Source organism: Platalea leucorodia, assembly GCF_965183815.1.
Source record: "Platalea leucorodia genome assembly, chromosome: 5".
Classification (NCBI taxonomy): Eukaryota; Metazoa; Chordata; class Aves; order Pelecaniformes; family Threskiornithidae; genus Platalea; species Platalea leucorodia.
Window position 1 is genome coordinate 79,247,285 of NC_138827.1, and position 21,596 is coordinate 79,268,880.

The following is a 21,596-nucleotide window of genomic DNA, read 5'->3' on the forward strand; positions in this document are numbered from 1 at the left end:
TTTTTTTTTTTAATTTAATGCCCATTGGGCAGATTTTAATCTAGCTAGTTTATATTTTAACTGAACAAGTTGATTTTTAGCTCTAGCAAGTACAACACACAAAACCCCAGCATGAAACATCATCATCCTGGAAAAACAAATACAGATTTAAAACACAGGAGAGCTTAAAAATAATAATAATATTTACTGCAGCCCATCAACTGCAATTACATATTTTTGATGTTAATAAGCTACAACCACAGCAACTGTAACACACTAATTCCTTAAAAGTCAATGAAAGAACCAAGTTGTAAGAAACATTAACCTGGTAATGGCTGGCTGAAAATTGCACTATGCTGAGGATTCAGTGACGGATAACGCTATTGTTTCTACACTAAAATGCATTTTAAAGGCTACATGATTCAAGCCAATAAAATTTGTATTTCATCTATGAAATTCTACCATCTTAATTGTGCAAAAATGGATTTTTTTCTTCAAATAATTTGTACATAGCGTGAAGTGTTTACACTTAATAACCAGAATATTATTTAATCATTTTATAGAACCTGTACACAATTATAAACAATTTGTTCTGCAATATTTACTTTGATTTTTATTCTGTTCACCTGTGAAACGTCCCAGTTTTGTTCATTAAAAATAAGCTAAAAGATCAGTTAGCAACACTGAAAAGTAATATTTTTTCCTCAGCTATTTTGGAACTGAGCAATTATCAAACACAGCACAGATCAGTTTTAAATGATAAAAAAAATCTTACAAAGATAATCAGCAATTCCCATCCTTGCAGGAATCTTCACATTCACAGAAATGTCAATATTTATTTTATTTTATTTTATTTTATGAGGATAAACAGAAAACAAATAAAAATATGTCTTCAAAAAGACCAGTAACATTTAGTCAGGCATTATCTGTAAAGCTGAGTGGACAAGATATGCACACCACATTAATATAAAAATGTTTCGTTTAGTTTATCATGGAAAGTATCTGTGACAGGAATCTATGCTTTTTTTAATCTAAGGCATCATTATTATCCTGACAGATGAAACAAAAAAATAAAATGAACCTTAATGAGATACAAAGAAATCAGATGTTAAATCCTTAGCTGTTGCAAATTGATTTAGTCTAATAAAATGAGCAAAGCTACACCAGTCCACCGAAGTAAAAATGTAGGCTAAAAATATACTTTAAAAATTATAGATCGCACTGTGTAAACCTGATAGTCAGAATTCTACAATTAGAAAGTATGGAGATGGAGAAGAATTTAGAAAGATTAAAAAAACAAACGAAACCAAACCCAGTTCTGGATCACACGTGAGTATACCATGGGAAAAAGGTCACTGACCCTAATTTTAATAGAAAAAATATTTTAGAAAGCTTGAATCTCATGCTCAGGGGTAGGTTTGCTGGAGATTTCTTTGCTTCTGTCAGTATGAAATTCGGGCCCATGGAAAATAATATCAAGTTACCAAGAGTTTCTTTAATGATTAAAAAAGCTTGTTTTTATGAGATGTTACTCCCTTGTATGTAACATATTATTGCAAAATAATGGTGGGATTCAAAAGAAGTCTGTGTTCATATTAGAAATAAACGGCACTTTGGGAAAATACAAACATGCACAGTAAAAAGAAAAAAAGCTTCTGCAAGAGACAAATAATTTTTTCTTTCATAAATGAAACGAGAATTAGGTTTCCAGTTTCCATACTTTCTTGCTTCTAAGAAAATCCAGCCAGTGTTTATTTAAATAGCTATAATTGACCATTCTCTGGAAATATTAAGTCACGGTTATATCACACTATTTCTGTTTCTGCGCAAAAGGTTCAGGGCTTTTATACCAGAAATGGAACACAACACTACCTTCGGGGATTTTAATAAATGTAGAGAACACTGCTAGCAAAAGAGTTGCTGTCCAAATAGACTGACATACACAGGCCAATGTAGCCTCTAATGACAGAGTAAGATAATGACAGGCCCCACTCAAAATCAGCAGGAAGAGGAAGATCAATCTTGGCAGAGTGAAGGAAAAATGCTGGCTTTCTTCATGTTAGCTCATCTCATACATATCTATCTTCAGCTGCTGCCCAGTACCGTGGTGCTCTGCATTAACTACACAGTGGATCAATAACAATTACACCTTCTCAAAAACATGACACATAGCAGGATTGGGTTGACATTTCACTTAGGCCAACATTGATCTCAGTGCATCTGATTCCAGTCCTAAATTCAAGTCAGGCCTGGGTCTAGCTGGAATAAACACACAGTTAAAAACAAAAAAGGAAACCAGCTGCTTGTGCCTTGGCTCAGAAGTAAACAGCACATCCATCTGTGCATCCCCCCATCTCCAATCCACTATTCTTCCTGTTGCTACTAGTGATTCTAAAGTTGATCAAAGAGTATTTTTTGTATGAATTACTCACCGTGACATCAATGTTGATAATATCTCCATCCTGAAGAGGTCGACTGAAACATAAACAGCAAAAAAAAAATAATGGTGACAGACAGTTCCCAACAAAGGGAATATAAGAATAAACACCTAATGACACGTACATAAAAAATCAGGGGGTAGATATTTTGTGATGGAGGAAGGCAGAAGCAAACAGAATATCCATTTTTAATGTTCAGCTCTCACTACTTAGAGAACAAGTGTAGCTGAATATAAAATAATGAGAAACAACTACCAGAAAAAATATATCAATACCTGAAAAATCTACCATTATATTTATTCTTTTTCTCTCACTAGGGTTCATATTTTACTTTGTGAGTAGCTGAATGTATTGCAAATAAAAAAAAAAAAAAAAACCAAAGCCATAAATTCAAATACATTTATTCCTTACCCTATATTTATTTTGCTGGAGGAAAAAAAAAAAAAAAATCAGACTGCGCTGGTTTTTTTTTCCCCACACACTAAACTCTAAAGGCATTATGCTATTTTTTTTAAGTGTCTGGACAAACAGGATATTTATTTTGCATACATTTCTATAACATCTATCAGCATCGTGTGGTAACATGATATGCATCTGCAATACGTTTACCTATGACATTTAGTTAAGCTGAAGTATGTTCAATATTAAACACAATTTATTAATTTCAGTTTAACATTTTCATTCCCGGTGGTAAAATGTATATTATTGGGGAAATACCTGTCAGGAATACCATGACATACCACGTTGTTTACAGAAGTACAAACAGATTTTGGAAAACCTCCATAGCCCAGAGGTGACGGATAGGCATTCTGTCTGATTATTTCATGATGAACAATGGAATCTATTTCTTCAGTTGTCATGCCAACCTAAAATATCAAACATAACATCCTGTTAAAAAAGCAAAGATAGTTTCTCATACTTACTGAATGTGATTGCAGCCAAGCGTTTCAATGAAATCTTGGATGTTTCAAGCACGCTGCTTTGATACAAAACACTAAACTGTCTGATATACTTTATTGATATATTGGACCTTTTTTTTTTGAAGAGAAAAAGGTTTTAAATAAAGCATGCAGTAGAAACGAGCACTCAAAGGTTCCTAGAAAACCTAAAATACTGCCTACTTCCTTTTCGTTCTTTTTTCCACATTTGCTTCCTCAAAGACACCAATTTTCCATGGCATCTTGTTTCAGTAGCTGCTATAGAAATGTCTGGTTTCAATGCTTTCAGTCCTTTAAAACACATTATTTTCCCTTTTTATTTGTAAAAGAAAGGATCTTAATTCTTGTAACTGCCCAGTACATTTATCATAGTGTACTTGTGCATTTTATGAAATTGTTGTCCAAGTATTCTCTAATTTTATAAAATATTTAAATATTTGGCTTCATATCCTGAGGATATTTTATTTAAAGTTGACGTAGCCTGGATGATCACAGTGCATCTACAAGCGCTTATCTACAATTTTTAGAAATCTTCATTTTTATGCTTGACATTTTCTAGATTCATCTTTTTCTCACGATTTTACATATTAAAAAAACTCTTCAAAAATCATTCAGCCATTTTCTGAGTATCCATGGAGTGGAAAATGCACACGCTTAAAATAACATTCTTGCTTTTCTTTTGGATCGACTCTGTCTCTGGAATGGTTAGAGCTGAAATTTGAAATGTGGTAGGGAAACCTCCCTCATTGAGAAGAAGTGCCTTTGAGGGTTCCTCTGCAAATTGATTTTGATGTGAATGAGTTTTGAGCCTTTGAAAATCATACTTCGTACACATACACTACAGTAGCTGTGATTTTGGAGGACTTTTTAGTAACATGTAGAATACAGGTAGGCTGTGGCGCAGGAGGCATACTTATCCATATATTGAAATATTCCGTGCTCACACACAGTGAATACAGCGGAGTGCACTTGTGTACTGTGCTGAGGATAAAACCAGGTCTATTTGCTCAGCTTGCATCTTGTTCAGCATGAAAACGTGGCTGGGCAGACTGGGAGTGATGAACCCACTCAAGACCAGGATTTGGGGTTACTGTGCAACCCCCCTGCTTTGCAGTAGCCATTGCAGCCTCTGCGTTGGGATAGCAGCCGCAGCCCCAGCGCGCTGTCTGTATTGGATACTGCAGCCACTGGTTCTGGATAAATACAGGTTTGTTGCTCCTGCCTTTGCTCACCCATCTATCATCTTCAGCCCATAGACAAGCTGAACTGCTATGTACCAGATCGGGTGCTGTCTGCCGCTGCTCTGCTCAAGGAATTTGATGTGGCTTTTGGATGCTCAGCAGACAGATCTGTGCTCTCTGCATGGCAGGCTTACACGCTGTGAAAAGTTCTGCTTTTAACAGCAACTGCTTTACTTTTAAAGGAGCTTTTGATAGCTGGGCAATGTTGGGGAAGCACCTACTGCGCACCTCATCCCTTATTTGGGACGGGGCAATCTGATGGTATCTAACAAAATACTTCCATGTCATAGAATTATCTGCTTTATTCCCAAATCTTTAACTCAAACCCAGGAAATGCTATCATATATAATACCATCTTGTATTTTTAAGTCCCACAGGCAGTAAATGGTAATACCAAAACCATGCTCAGCCCAAACTTTGTCTCTGCATCCATGCATTATAACGCATCTTTGTTATACTGGGGATGTTATGGCCGTTAAGTAAAGCACAGGCAAGAGCTGGTTTGGAGGGCTGTGTGCAAGGCGGGTTCAGCAAGACAACAGGAACGTGTGGAGGGATGGGGCTCTTCAGATAAAATAGGGATGCAGAGTTTACCTTATGAGAATAGCCTGAAAGAGCTCGGTTTGTTTAGTCTGGTGCACTGAAAGCTGTAATAGCCCTATTACTGCGTGAAGGGGACAGACTTAAGGAAAGGCAGGAAGCTGTTTAAATTAAAGAGCAGTGTTGGCACAAGAACAAATGGCTATAAACTGGCCACGCGCAGCATCAGGCTGGAAAGCAGAAGATGCTCCCTGTCGATGAGGGAGGGTTTTGGAGCATCCTCCCAGTCAGAGGAGTCTTGGCCAAACACTTACTGGTGTAAAACGGAGCTTACCACCTGTCTGCAGCTGACCTGGGCAGCGGTGTCGGCACTGCAACTCCGAGTGCCACCTCCCTCCCAGTCCACAGCTCCTGGTCACGTAAGTCTTACCCTATACACCTTCTTGCTCCAAAATGTTCATTACTTGTATGTAGTATTTTGCTATTATTTGGCACATACTATGAACTACATCATAAGCTACACCATGCTGCATATATATATATATATATATTTTACACATGATAACAACGGAAGAGTATTAGTGAAAAACTGCTCTCATTCAAAACCCACATTGCACCCTGATCCTTCAGAAACATGTATATGCCCTTAACTTTACATGAGTAAGTTTTACTGTACCGGGAAATAGTTGCACATAAAGAAGTTAAAAATGCACGAGCATATGTAAGATTAAAGCTTCAGTCAGTTTTGTTATTGGCCACCCCAGCTCCAGAATTAAACCTCTGGGAAAGTGTGATGATAGCTGAAAGAAAAATGCACAGTAAACTGATAATTTTTTCCCATTTTAAGTCAATGACATTGGCCTACAGTCCTCATCTATCTCTGCATTTCATAGCTACTCAACCCATTTTACCCTATCCAGTATGCTATTACATGAAATGCCAAGGCAAGGCTAAAAAAGCACTCCTTCATCTGCAAAACCTGGTAGTAGGCTCCTCCCAGTACATTTTAACTTGGGAGGTATCCCAAAAAGCATACTGTAGAAACATTACTGGAAACCATGAGGCTTTATTGTCAATGCACTCCGGAAAATTGTGTGGAATTTGGCAGCTGTTTTTTCCAATAGCAGCTCTACGAGTCGCGACTGACCCCACGGGACAGAGAGATGGACGGGAACAGAGGAGGCAGCCCAGCCCTTCGGACCTGCACACATGCAGAGCCAGAAAGCATGACATACGAGGAAGATGGGCCAGGAAATGAAAGGAAAAAATGTAGCATGGGCCTTATGAGAAACTCATATGATTTGGCACAATCCCAACAGAGGGAGACTACAGACAGAGAGATACTACACCTGAGCCAGAAACTCACTCTAAGTACTATGTAGGTCCAAAATACAGAAATAATTAAACAGACATATCATGGACTGAATAAATAGCTAATAAATCCTTCTTTTTTTCAGTATCTAATGTAAAGTTGGATGCACATTAAGGGAACGTGAAGGAAAAAAAAGGTAGAAAGAATACCAAGTAAGTGAAAGCATAAAAGACATCCAAGCTGTTATGGGACTTCTGTAATTGTTACCTTTAAGCCCTTTCCAGCCAGAAGCAGGACATGACGGGCCAATTGACAAGCTTGACGAAGCCCTTGAATCTGATCTTCATTCTTAATTTCTATGTCGTCTCCCCAGTCTGGTACAATGCCTGTCGTCACGTAGTCTGGCTTCTTTATGTGCTTGGAGAAAAAGGATTGAAAATGAAGATCAGAAAACTGAGCATGACAATGGGATCATTTTCTCAGATACTGCCTCCTGCTTCATGGCAGCTTGCCCTTTCTGTCATAGTATCGACCTTCCTAAGCCATCAGGGCAAACCCTCAAGGCTGCCTCAGTATTTCTTCCACTGCCCTTTTGAACTTAACATTGCCTGTTACTACTGACTTACACAGTCTGTTAACCTTCCAGTGCTGAAACCCCAGATACTGCAGCTGATTTCCAGCACAGACAGTTGCAAGTTTTAAAACTGTGAGAAAGAGACTTAAAAACTTTTTATTTTCTTCTGCAAAGAGACACATTTTGTACAAAAGGCATCTAAACACTGGAACTGGTGGGACAAACATACAGAATTAGGCTCAAAAATAAAACCGATCAAATCCTTATTTTCTCATCCAGACAAAACTCCTGTTAACTTCCATGAGATTGCTTTTTGACCAAGAACCTTAGGATTTAACTTATTTTAATTTAGAGGTTTTTACTTACTAATCTAGTTCATGTGTTGTGCCCAAATTTGTCCATCTACAACACTATGCAAGGGCATCCCAATTTGCTGTGTCAAGGAAAGCGTAATAAACTTCATTTTTTGCACACATAAAGTTCTCAGCCCTCATATAGAGATGAAATTTCTGTATTTTTTAAAACCACAACAATTTCATGACACATGTCTAAACACAACAAACTAATAATAACGACAGCATCTTGCACAGAGACGGAAATGCACTTTCTCTCGGAGGGTGATGAGCTGTTTCACTGGCTGGAGAAGAGCCCACCACAGCCAGGCTGATTCTCTGCCATGCCGGCCTCAGGGGGAGTTTTGCACTAACTTCACAAAATACAGAATCAAGCTGGCAGGTATAAAACAAAGTGGGCACTTGGGCTGTACACAGCAAGACCACTCAACAGCAGGGTGTAGGAGTAAAGAAGAGTGAGGCAACCAATTAGCTCTAGCAGGACTTTAAATAGAAAGACTATTGTTACTCTTATGGGTATTTCATTTCTACTCTGATAAAAAGTGAAATTATCTTTTAGTGGACTTACGTCAACAGAATTTCAGATTTACATTTCATTCAAATTAATGGCGTATCAACCCTAACAACATCCTACTGCAGTAGTTTGGGACTTAATTTAGGAAAAAAACCACCATTTGCTGGATTAGCAACTCCATACACAGCAGCACCCTTGCTTTCCCCTTGGAGGGCACTTACCTAGTAACTGCTAAGACCTGACCCTGCTGACCTGTAAGATCTGTTAACAAAGCAGCATACATACAAATGTCTATGTATACAGTTTCACAACAACATCTTGAGAAAACCCATGTTATTTCAATGTGATTTCTGGCATACTCTGTATAAAGTAATAACTTTGCCCTCAAGTTTTCAGAGTTGAAGAATTGGACTCATTTTTAGACAGTCTGAGAACTTCGATCTGTGAAGACAACTTTTCAGTATCACAATATATTTCTCCCTCTTTATGCTAAAAGAAGCATCTAAATACAGAAAAAAAAAGTTTGTAAGTTCTACAGTTTTTAAACCTTTGAAAATATATAAAGCATGTAACCCTATGGTCTCCCTACACACAGAGCTTCCACAGCCTCTTAGGTGTAAGAGCCCTACATCCAGCATCCGTATCTGCTTTCCTATTTAACAGCTTTTTAGTATTTCTGGCCCATGGAAATACTCCATATTCTGCATAAGAAATCTACAATCAAATTAAAAGTAAAACTCAAAAAAGTACTAATACACATCCTGAAAAGCACTGTTTAGAAAGGGTACTTTGGTTTTCTTTTGGCTAAAGGAACGATACTAAACAGTTAATTTGTATGCTGTAATTAAATGGGGAAAAAAAAAAAGAAAAGAAAAAGAAGGAAAAAGAAAAGGGGAAAAGAAAAAAGGAAACCAGAAGTGGAACACATGTTAAAATTGCATGAAAAAGTTCCTTTTGGCTCTAAAGTAAATAAAAATAAAAGTACATGTTGCAAGAAAAAAACCACTCAGGGACAGTAAAGACGAGTTTAGAATGTGCAGTGGGGTTGCGGGGCAGCTACCAGCAGGTATTGTATGTTCTCTTCCTAAATCTGACATAACCAATTAACAAAACCTTCAGCAAAATGTAAACATTTTTATAATTAGCTTGCTAGAGATTTATACAGAAAAGGACTCAGACAATCATGAATGATTCCTACTGACTTTTGGTAGGACTGTCTATAATTGCCCAAAACACGAATCTGGACCCAGAAGTGTTAAGTGTTGACAGATGATTATAATATTCCACATTTATACTACCATAACTGAACAAGCCCCAGATTTAAACTCCCTAATAACTAGATACGCCACTGTGTTTAACATGGTAGGCAGCTGAAAACTTCTCTCACCAGTGCTCCTATTTCAAATACCAGACCAAGCAACAGGACGGTGATCCAAACCCCCAGCTGTCGGGCAATGAATACACTTGATCACACCTGCAGTTGAACTCTATACTGACTGAAGAACAGATTAGGTAGTAGAAATTGCAGTACCTTAGGAACTGAGTAAGCTGGAGAAACTGCGGCTGGCCAAACTATACTATAAGCAGTATTTCTTTGCCCCTGAAAAAAGAAGCATCTTCGCTGTTGGTTGCTTGACTGCCTGTGCAGGTAGATACGATTGCACGAAGAAAAGATTACGTGGCAGCCAGTCACAGAACCTGTTAAGAGATAAGTTAAAAATGGTTAACATTTTTTTCTACTACCACATCACAAAATGGAAAGTATGCAAAAAGAAGGGAATCATGTAAAACAAACCACAGAACTCATGTAGTAGCCAAGGGCAGTTCAAATTGTTCAAATCTTGTACCGTGAAAGAAAGAACATTAACACCAAGAAGCAATGAGAACAAAAAAACCTCCCTAAACAATACTTCAAAGCTTTATAAAATACCAGATCTATTTTGATTTGATGCATTAAAAAGTAGTGTGGGTGAATTCCCCAAAGCTTAGAGCCAGGAGTGACGCTCCAACTGGCCCCTGCTTGTAGCCATTTGCACAGCTAGAAGCTGCACTGTTTAAGGCTTGGGGAAACAGCGAATAAGGGAAAACAGCAAGAAAGGAGGAGAGAAAAAAATGATTTAATGTTGATTTCAGACAATATTTTCACCTGTATTTTTTCAGAATTGGTCACAGACTTGAGCATAATCAAGTTAATGCTGCTCTCATCATTTGCACCGAGACACAAGGAACAGGGTTTAATTTGTCCTGCTTAGAAGGGCAACAGAACAAACTTCAAGAGATAGTTTTAATCTTGGCCAAAAGCAATTGAAGGGATTAAAATTTGTAATTGACTTGGAATATTCAAATCAGATTTCCATTTAACTCACATGGGAATTAGGAATGACAGTTCATCAGAGTATTCATTGCTCAAACTTAGTTGCTGGGCAATGACACATTTTGCTCCCCTCAAAAAAGGAAAAAAAAAAAAAAAAAAAAAGAAAAAAGGGGGAAAAAAGGGCATTGATGCTCAAAGGTTGTCAGAGACATCAAAACCAAAATAATACATCACAAAAGACAATGCTAGCATCAAAAATGAGAAATATGCTGAATTCAAAAGGATTATTGACACTGCTCAATTAAACTACAATTACACGTAGTGCATATTTCCATTACTCAAACATTCTACAATCTAAACAGAGGGGTTTTTTGAAACATAAGTTTCACATAATAGTTAATCCACTTCTGAAAAATGTCATACGTGTACAAACACAACAGCAATCTTTTGTGACAAGTAACCCATACAAATAATTATTCTTCAGTAAAAATAAAGTATTTTTGTTTAAATAGAAGTAACTAAACATTTTTGTATCACAGAAATTAAGAAATTAGTCTACTGCATATTTTGTAACTATGTAAAAATGATTTTCTTTTTTTCTAGAAGAAGAGTTTCTTCCATATCTTGTATGTTTTTCCTTTCTTCCTTTCCTTTGGATGCATTTATCATGTCCAGATGCAGAAATTATCCTTCCACATACACACTTGGCTTCATAGACAGCCCCTTTACAGCATTCCATGGTATACAGGAGATTCGAGTTACGCCCCTTTTTTGGAGCCCCAAAACCCAGAATGAATGAAATAGTTGCATGGGGTTTGCTTTATAAATGTTCCCAACTGTCTCTTTGCACACTGATCAGTGCTACGGTTAGTTACCAATATTTGAATTTGTATAACACCTGAAAGGTTGTAGAGACTTTTACTCAATGCAAGCAATTTTTTTCCATTTTTTTAAATTGTTTATAAGTAATAAGGCAGGGTTGGAGAGCAAGGCTCAGATCAAGCTCTCAGTATAACCTAGGTACCCCAATGGAAGTTGCCTACTTCCAGTGTCTCCATGGAAGTGGAGCTGCCCAGTCAACAGAGGGTGGATGGGTTTGGTGGTGTTTTAAATAATTTAATCAACAACCTCATCATCTACTGCTTTCCTAGGGTCTCCTTCACAAGAAAAAAATCACTGTCCAATTAAAAAAAAAATAAATCTGGGCCATCTAACCTGTACAACATATAAGCGCATCCAAAGAGCCCAAAGCATCCTAAACTCCCTGGCCAGTTCGCACCCGTTTCTGGAAGCTGGAAGCACAGAATCTGCTGAGGCAGCAACTTTTGGGCCATCAGAAGTAGCAAACAATCCACCAGCATAAGCTAAGGTAGCTCTTTTACAGGGTGCAGTGGAAGTACTTTGCTCTTACTGCAGCTGAAGGTATTGTAAACATATTGAAAATCCACGCTCACTGATGTGGTCAGTTAAAGTCCACGTGGACATCAATATGTGCACATGTATTTCAAATGCTCTCCTTGACGCACGACATGCTGCCTAGGCACCTAGTCTACTGTGTAAAAGTTTAATTGGGGAAGAAAAGGTGCAAGTGTGCTTGTCAATTATTCAACAATAAAACTCCAAATGTCCCAAATACACACTCTTAAATACATTAAGCCAGTTTATATTCATGGGTGCATGCCTATTGACTATCCCACACTCAGAAGGGATACCTTTTTATTTGGAATAATTTTTTTACCTCTACTCTCCCAAAGATACACTGTAAGTGTTGTCACAAGATAACAGGATAATAAGGTACTGTAGTCTGTTGTTACTCTACTAACTACTCATTATAAACCAGACTCATATAAAAATATCTACTACTTGAACAGGTGAAATGCGACAACCAAATAAATATCACCATAGTATAATACGACTTCTAAAATACATCGCAAGAATTATAAACGCAGGACAACTAAACCTTTATTTGGAATATAAAAAAATATAACAGAAAACATTCTCCTACAAAGTAAAAATAAAATTAAATAAAATGGCATTAAAATATAATGAAGTTACTGTTTTATAATGAAAATCTGGACTCCATCCACACACTTCCTTCCTTAAGAAGGGCTTCCTAATGTCTCCACAGCTGCTTTTATTTTTTAAGCTCCCATATTCACAGCTAATTCGATATAGCAACATCATCAATCACTGGAGACAGGAACAACTGGCTGTATTCTCCAAGCCTGGCTCAGATATTCCCTCCTCCCCATCCCTTACACCTATCAAAGCTTTTCTCAGTGCCTTATTTACTTCTGCAACACTGGCACTCAAGCACATCCTTTTTGTTAAGCTTTCTGTGTATATTAATTACTGTAAGATAGTTCATAAACGCGGGATTTGTGCAGCTGCCAGTGGAAACTGCAGCCATCGGAGCGAGCCCAGCGTTTGAAGCTGGGTAGCTGGTAACACGCCAGCACAACGCGGATGCAAAGTTGACCCTTTACGTGTTTCTTCTCTCCCCCAACAGCAAGGCTACGTCACTTGCCATGAGTAACAGAATATTTACGATCAGCTGCAATAAGGAGAATTATTACCAGCGTTACTGAATCACATCAGCAGATACGATGTACCGAGCACAGAAAATTACAGACAACTGCTCCTCTGGCTCGCCAGTGAATCACACTGTGCAATCTGTATGCATGCATGTCCTGCCGGAGCCGCTGGATTCCTCTGCATACCTTCCAGACCTTAATTTGTATTAATAATATAAATATGCACTGTGAGCTTTTGTGAATTACCAGATGAATTTATCTTGTGTGGAAATTACATTTTCTTTTTCTTTTAAACGAGTCAGCCAAAGGGGCTGAATACCGAATTCAAGTATGATGACGGGTGGGAGCATTTTAAGTGACTGATTTTGCAGCACAATGTGCCCTATATTTATTAGCCTTTTACTCTAGGTCTATTTTAATTGTTATCTGTTCACGCATAATACACTATATAATGAAATGCTCCCATTTCACTCACAGAGCAGAGAGTTTTTTATGTGTATCTCTATTAATGACCCTTAATTAAGTTGATTTTAGTCATTTAAATGTGATTTTCCTCTGGTCAAGAAGTATTTTTAGAGGGAGATGTGGGAAATGAACTCTCACGTAAGCCCCTTTCTAATGCTTCTTCTTTAACAGTTACAGCAATTTATCACCTATGTTTTCAATGAATGAGGTGTGGGTTAGCCATGCAAAAAACTGCTTACCTACATGATTTATCAAATGTGACTGTTAGCAACCATTTTTTTGGTATTTATTTATGAAAGACTCCAAATGTCCCAGCAATTAGCAAAACTGTTGCTAAAGGATAAACTTCATGACAGTTCTAAGCTACAATAAATACAAGGGTACGTCTTAAAAGAGCCAAGAAATAAATTTAACATATTTAGAATAATTTAGTCATAGTATCAACAGAAGCACAGCACCAAAATTATTTAGGATTACAAGAATTAACGTCCAACTGATTTAGGAAATAAAATCAACTTGCTCATGATAAAGTAAATCTTACTTAATATAATATGAACAATTAACAACATCAAAAGCATTGTTCAGAGAACTCATTTTTAAATATGTGATTTAAAAAAAAATTAAACTTAAAAGAATAATGATCATGGAGATTTTCTTAGTATATATGCATTTGAGCGTAAAACACTAGAAATCTTTAATTTGGCTTGTCAGGTCATTTTAATATTATATCATAATTTTGCTTCTTGTGCAAATATTCATTTTGCTGAAACTTCAGAGGAATAAAGTTTAAAGTGAGGTATTAAAAATCACTATGGGTAATAATATGTGGAATCCAATCAATGCAACTAGGTAAGAATACATAGCTTTTTACTGTTAATTACAAAATGTCCCCATTTTTCAATCCAAAATAATGTCTGTGGTTTGATAGATCTTTACTTGTAATTGTAATTCTGTCTTAATAAAACACTGACTTTGTAATCCCTGTGTTGCAAAGGTACGTCCAAGCTTCAAAAATAGGATGGGAAAGATTAAAGGTTCTCTCCAACTCTGTGTAACCTGTGTAGCAGAAGAGCAGCTCACATTTCACAAGCAATAACCTGTGCATTTGCTAAAAAAAAAAAAAAAAAAAAAAAAAGAACAACATGGGGAAATGCCTGAGGCAGAAGTTGAAACTGATTGGGCAAAGTAGAAGGACAAGAGCCCTTGAAATTAAACAAAAGCAAATTCATTCTGGTGACAGATGTTGATTACATCAAAGCCACGACAGAACTTTTTTCTGTTTCTTTTTTTTTTCCTTTTTTGCAACTAATACCTCTGCATTTTCTGTACATTAAGGATATAACATATCTTAGTCAACATAACCCAACACGTAATAATTTTTAAATTTGGTAAAAGTATATTGTAACGAGGTCTTAACGACAAGCTTCTCCAAACAAGAGTGTATTCACATGGTCATGTCTGCATACCCGTGCTGGTCACGCCATCATCAGCCCCTTACTTCCAGGGGTTAACTGCTCTGGCAGCCAAATAAAATACAGAGAGCGCTGTGTAATTATGGAGACAGTCAAAGGGCAGACTCTATTTTGAAATCTATTTGCACAGACAAGGTCTTCCAATTTCGCTTACAGGAAACAAGCTGGTAAAGGGGGTCTCCTCCTCTCCAGATGCTTTCCACACTTTTTTCCCACATCAGGAAATCGTGGACATGGACACCATGCAGCACTGTTTCCTGGATTGCAGGACTATGTCATTACAAGGAGAAGAGCAAGTCCATGCTCGTGAGAAATATTTCCTCCTAATTGCCCGTATTAGGGGAAAGCAAAACCCACAAGGACTACTGAAAATGTGACTAGCAGCAATTTGTAAACAGGACGCAGCCACAGCTGTCATGATGGTACTGGAAAAGAGAAAACAGAAATGAAAGGGTAAAAACACTCTGTTTTTAATAGCATGATTGGGGAAATGAAATATTCATCAGGATAGATGTGACTTCAGTTACAACAGCAACACATTGGTGAAACCCTCGACAACGGCATGCTTATGACTGTACCCTGATAAACCGAAACACAGACCAGTATCTTGCAAACATTATATTCTAATTGGCATTGTTTTATTTCATTATTGAAATTAACTGGAAATTAACGACAGAAGTTGTTTAGTTAATAAAGGCATTAACAGAATTGCTGTTCTTCTTACTCTCATAGCAGCCAATAAAGCAAGGCAATGGCCAAATGCCGACTGACTCCAAGAGAGCAGAGTCAGCCTCTCTGCCGACACCACTGGGACTCCTCAATGACACTGAAAAAAGTCAAGTTTGGCCCTCAGGACCGGTTATGCTCCCTGCTAATTAAAATTTTGCCCTTACTTCACAAAGAGCAGAACCGGGCAATTTATTTGCTGTATGCTAATACAAATGAGTTTTTTAATTGGGTATAAATTTATGAACTATATAAAAATACGTTCTGGTTTGGCTTTACTTATTATGACTCAGTCTATACCAGCATACTAAAATTATTAATCAGCGCCTTCTGGTATAGCGCTGTTCTTTTAATTCATTATTCAGTCAAACTTAGGGCCAAAAAATAGCTGCTCTACAAGTTGGTAAACTGGGAAACCACAGAGAATTAGAACCTCTTCTATTTACAGGAAGGATGACAGCCTAAGGGTACTTCATCCCAATAATAACAACATTCAAGTAATGGTGCCCAGGTCATGACAAGCCATGACCCTCCCCATAGCTCCTTCAGGAAGCTGGCTCGGTGCCACCTTTTATCAGCAGCAACCAACAGTGCGACTTTAACAAACAACAAGAAAAGGAAAAATTAATTTTATATCCTTAAAAACCCCTTCGACCAATTGAGGAGTTGTGTACTTATATATACAAACAGAGTCACACCAAGACAGTATAAGAAATAAATTCACTGACTGAGTAAAATTCTGGTATCATTAAACAGCACTTTCCCATTTTATTATAGGATTTAAAAAATACAGAGTACAATCTAACTATATCTGAATCATATTCATTCATATACCAAAGGAAATTAATTGTCTATTACAGAAAACGGGACTGGGCTGCACAGGCTTAACTTTGGGAACAGGGCATTGTAGTTCTCCAATAGAGCCTTCCATCCTAGTGTTATTTCTACTACATTTTCTCTCTCCGATAGAATAACACAAATAGAAAATAAAGTGTTGCCTAAAGCAGTATCACAGCAAAATGAAAGAAGTCAGGTACAAAAGCTGGAGAAAGCAATATTAAGAGTTTCACACACAGTTAATATCAGGGGAATTTAGGCTCCAGATCACAGCATCTGGCAAGTTTCAACTTCTGTGACTAGCAGGAGAAACATTGCTCTTACGTTTCTGCATTCCTGTATTGAGTAAATTAATTTATCATGAAGTGAATAAATCAGAATGAAAAGCATATCTGCCTAGGTTTGCATATTTAAATACATCTTTCAATCATTTTCTACCTATCTTTAGTTTTTTTAAAAGATCAGAGGAATTACTTTTGCTTGAAAGACTGGTTATTGTACTCATTATTTTGATTTTGTAGGGAAGTAACAACTGTTGGAACAAGTTACTCAGTTTAAAAAATAGCCGTTGTTTCAGATTAAAATAACAAGCTATTCAAACAGTCCTTACACACACGCACAATACCGAATCTTGTTGTTAATATGCACCCGCCCACAGTTTTAACATTCATTGAATCCTACTGGGATAAAATCTTTTCAGGTGCTCTGTGAAACAACTGTTTTTCAACTGGCGTGGTTATGTCCTATATACACGCCTGATACAGTATTAAATGTTAAACGTAAATCCTACTTTAACCTCTTAAATTTCCACCTGAAATGGAAAAAATATGTCTGAATCACCACAAAAACAGTTTCCCACAGAAATCCTTTCAGTGGGTGAGCAAAGCTGCTGAAATAAGAGTAATCTTTGCATAGAAAATTTCGGAGTGCTCCTGAATGTCGTATCAGGATTTTCTGCGTAGCTTGAGACACAGGAAGAGAATGGGCAGTCAGGAATCTTTTCCCCACACAAAATATAAGACCCATTGCAATAATTATTTTCAATACACCTGCAGCTGAATCTCTAAAGACACAAGATGATTCCTGAATCGTAAGCCAGTCTTATCTCAAAATTTTAAAAAAGGTGTACACTGCTAGCAATTTTGGGATGAATGCCTTAATAAAGTAAGATTACATTACTACTCATTTGGCAAAAATAACAGCTAGCAGTGTTTCTTGTCTTGTATTAAATGTTGTTATCTACTTGTATTGTCCTGTTTTCACACGAAAACACAAGTTACATTAGGACAGTGAGTCTTTACTGAGAAAATATGTATGTGTCCTTCGCTACAGCGAAGACTGTAAGGTTGGGGAATTACATCCTATAACCCAGACTTCAAAATGTATGAGCAGAGAGGTGTAAGAGTTTACAGCTGTTTCTACTCAACTATTGTGGTGGTGGCAGAAACAAGCTCTTTTTTTTTTTTTTTTCAAGAAGATGCTCTGCACAAGGAAGATGTTCCAATCAAGAGCTTGCTGCAGATAACTTGTAGCATCCTTATTAAAACATTTATTTTTAAACCTGTCAGTCATTAGTATGAGCTATTAATGCATAACTTGGAAGCTTATTCATAAATATGTGACATTTGAGTCACCAAATGATAGGATTATGGATAAAATTTGGGAGAGTATGGTATAATGTTTGGGAACTGTATTAATTTTTTTTTTTTAAATACCTCTCACTTATCTCCTTGCTTAACATTTACAAAGACCTCTTTCTTATCATGAAAGACCCTGTTTATCAAACAGTGATACAGGAAGAAGTTGTTTACATTTTCAGAAGTACCAACATACATCACTTATGACAAAAAAAACAAGCACTCCATAAGAAATTCTCAATCACTGTCAATCATATGCACTAAAATATACATAAACCAAAGCATGTGGTGTGAACTATATTAGATTCAAACTGAACATAGAATTACAACTATAACAAACAAAAAACAAATAATTACAAGTGACTCATAGGCCTATTTACACATCTCACCAAACTGCTGGAAAGGTAGGTAACCATAGAAACCTGACAGCCTAAATTCAGTACTTTAAAATTTGTATTTAGTTTAAAATGCTGAAAATGATGTTTCTATTTGACAAAATCCATATTTTTAAAGGCTTCAGTTTTTGTTTTGGTACTTAAATAAATGCTTAAAATTATTCATCTCTTGGTTACTTTTAGGTTTGATTTTATCCAAGTAAAGATTACAGTTTACTCTTTGTGATATAAAATGTTAATACATTTTAATACTGCAAATTAATATTTCTATCATTTATTTAACAATTGAAATTAAATAATGATAGAAAACAAACGCTCCTGCACTTACTATTAAATGTTTTGCATATAGACTTTTCTAAGCTGCACACTAGCAAAAAAACCCCAGATTACTAAAATTAACTGTTAAAGCTGAAATGCTAATAGCCTTTTCAACTTATAGTTCTTTTTCACTGACAATTACAATTTGCATGGCTTAAAATTTAATACTATGATTAGTCCTAATGTCCTATATTTTACTTCATAATCTAAATGAGTAAAATATTATTTTTGTAGTTCACTGGCTCTTATACTTAGGCTGTAATGTTCAGTGTGTATTTCATTATGCAGATGAGCAATGGATGTCGTCTAACATGATTTAAATGGGTCAACAGTATTTTCCTATTCACATTAATCATCCAGACAGCCACCAAAAAAAAAAAAAAAAAGAAAAAAAGACCCTTGAAAACTAACCTAGGAAATCTCTTTTTATCACTGTCTCTTCCCACTAGTCAAACAACAGCAAACACATGCTACACGAGATGGGAGCCTTGCAAACCAGGGAGCCAAGGCTGGGCGCTGCTCCTCTCGCTGGTGCACAGCTCCTGCCGCAGCTGGTGCCGGCAGCGCTTCCCGGGCTGCCCGCGGCTCCATGCCAAGAATGATTCTCATCCCATGAAGTTCAATGGGAGCTGTGTGTTGACAAACTGAGCAAATTTCAATCGGCAAAATTCGTTCTTGGCACGGGGACATGCAACCGCGCTGAATGCAAAGGCGTGCTGCCCGTTGATGCTGCACTGGCAGCCGGGCTGTTCTTGCGTAAATACACTTGTTGGAAAACTCCCACTAAAGTCAAAGGACACAGGATCAGGCCAATTATTCATAAAACACATCAAAATTAAGGGATCTATTCTCAAGCCATGTAACCATCATCTATGGCCCATTTAATGTATAGCATATTGCAAATAAAATGGTAATTTATAAATAACAGCACTTCTGAGGAAAGGGAAGCTGCTATAATAAATGCCAAAGGGAAACAACGTAAGTACAAAACAGGCAGAAAGTAACAGAAAGATCAGGCGCCAAGCATTCAGACTCATTTATTCAATGAATATAAAACTAGGATTAAAAAAAAAAAGGAAGCGATCAGGATTCCCTCAAACACGGAAGTACTGTCGTGGCACAAAATCTCTATAAAGGCAGAGATGACACGTTTGATTATATTGCAGTGTAACAGGGCTGGCAGAGCTTGCCTGGGAAATGCCACGCTGTTTGTACCACGGGGCAGATCCTGCTGGACAACACAGGGGAGGTCTGAGCTTCTCGCAGATGGGATGCATGGGCTGTGAGGCCACGGGCAGGCGGGTGGTGAGACTCCTTACTTCATCCCTTATTGCTGCTGGACAGTGGCTTTACCAGCAACCGCTCTCCACATCCATCCTTATTTAGACATGCTGGTATCAGCACAGCCATTGATATTTCCATTTATTTTCTAGTAACAAATTTAAAACCCTAAAACTTTGGCTTCATTGAAAGTAGCTGTTATTTGCTAAATAGGTGTCAGTGATACAGCGCACAACACCTCTTTTCCAGAAGATATACTGGCCACTCACTTGCTACCACAATCCAAATTTCTGATTTTGAGATATGAAAACCAATAATATGACTTGGGCACTGGCCACTGGCTTTCTCTGACAGCCTTCACCATGTTTCCTTTTCCAATCCATGGATGTAAATGAAGGGGAGTAGGAACTGAGCTTCAGCTTTTAAAGTAAACTAATCGACATATGGCAAAGTAGGAGGTTTCCAACTATTCAGACCTCACAAGACTTCATTTGCAACACTCATGTCCTGGACAAGTGTTTCACCTGTACCTAAGAAACAGCTGGGTACAGCAGGCACCTCAACTGGATGTAGTAACTCTTCAGTGCAAAGAGCCAAGGCATCCGTCAGCACTGACCTGATGGCCAAGTTACAGTAAATTAAACAATAACCACCACTATGATGACTAAGGTTCAGTCTTTGCCATGACTTTTTCTAGGTGTCAGGAACATAGAGGAGAGATCATGGTGTGACAATGCACATGCAGGTCAGTATCTGGCACACTCGTTTCCCCTGCACCCCGTCCCATGTAATGCACATCAGGAAGAGTTAAGACAACTGACATTCAACATCTGCGAGTTTCTAAAGCACGTCTTTGGGACTGGCTCCAGCCCTGCCCATCTGACCCCTTGCTTTCCAGCGAGAAAATGTCACATTTGGATCTCAAGAGCTAGCTGCGAGCCCTGAGCGGTAAGGAAGGACCTCTGCGTTTCTCCACTGCCCCATACCCCATGGTCAACACCCCAGCTACTGCTACAAGAGAATTCCTGGAGGAACCGCAAGAAGCACTTGTCTTGTTGAAACAAAGACAATAAATCACAAATTGCAGCAGCTGCTTAATCCCTAGAGAGCGGATCATGCAGTCCAGTTGCACTTTAGGCAGTGCCTCTCACCTCCAAATCTTGACCTCGCTCCCAGTCACTTCTCCCGATGCACACTTTACAGGTGTCAGCCACCCACATAACACCTCCCTACTGCACACAGTGCTCCAAGGATGGGTGCAGCAAGGCGCATGCCAGCGACCCCCCACACAGGCAGACTTAAAAAAAAAACAGAATACTTCATTGCTAAGCTATCTTCACCAGGCTATTCACTCACTTTGTAGTTTATTGGACTACTCCACCGTTTGATTTTCTAAGATAGACAGAGTAAGCAAAGTGTCTTTGCAAGAAATTAGGTCTCCAACTCCTTTTTCTAGACTGAAAAGGATTTACACAGCTCTTCTCTGCACAGATAGTAAATCTATAAGAAGCGATAAATGTTTTGCTCTCCACAAGATGAAGATAATCTAACTTGCCAGCTAAATATGACAGGCATTTCTTCAGAGCAGGCTTTGCTACCTTGTCTGCAAGGCTGGGCAGCAATCCATGAAATTCTCCATGGGAACATCCCGCTTATCCAGTCACTAACTTGCAAACTCAACTCAGAACTTTCAGATTGTCTTGCACGATTTGTCAGACATCCACCTCA

The 21,596-nt window shown here is 37.7% G+C and overlaps 1 protein-coding gene across 2 annotated transcripts in view; it reads right to left on the reverse strand.

Annotated features, from left to right (window-relative positions):
- Positions 1 to 21,596, reverse strand: part of METAP1D (methionyl aminopeptidase type 1D, mitochondrial) — a gene marked incomplete at its 3' end in the record, with an annotated part of 49,921 nt that overhangs the window by 12,225 nt on the left and 16,100 nt on the right. Inside the window, exons 1-5 of one of the 2 annotated variants that reach the window (XM_082312528.1) lie at positions 14,829 to 14,910; positions 9,421 to 9,587; positions 6,716 to 6,865; positions 3,135 to 3,283; positions 2,412 to 2,454 (exon numbers count right to left, since the gene is read on the reverse strand). In XM_082312528.1, coding sequence (XP_082168654.1) covers positions 2,412 to 2,454; positions 3,135 to 3,283; positions 6,716 to 6,865; positions 9,421 to 9,587; positions 14,829 to 14,892 — 573 coding nt within the window. In that variant the 5' untranslated portion in view covers positions 14,893 to 14,910. Of the gene's footprint in view, positions 1 to 2,411; positions 2,455 to 3,134; positions 3,284 to 6,715; positions 6,866 to 9,420; positions 9,588 to 14,828; positions 14,911 to 21,596 lie in introns of those variants that run through there. The other variant, XM_082312529.1, reaches the window with a different exon arrangement.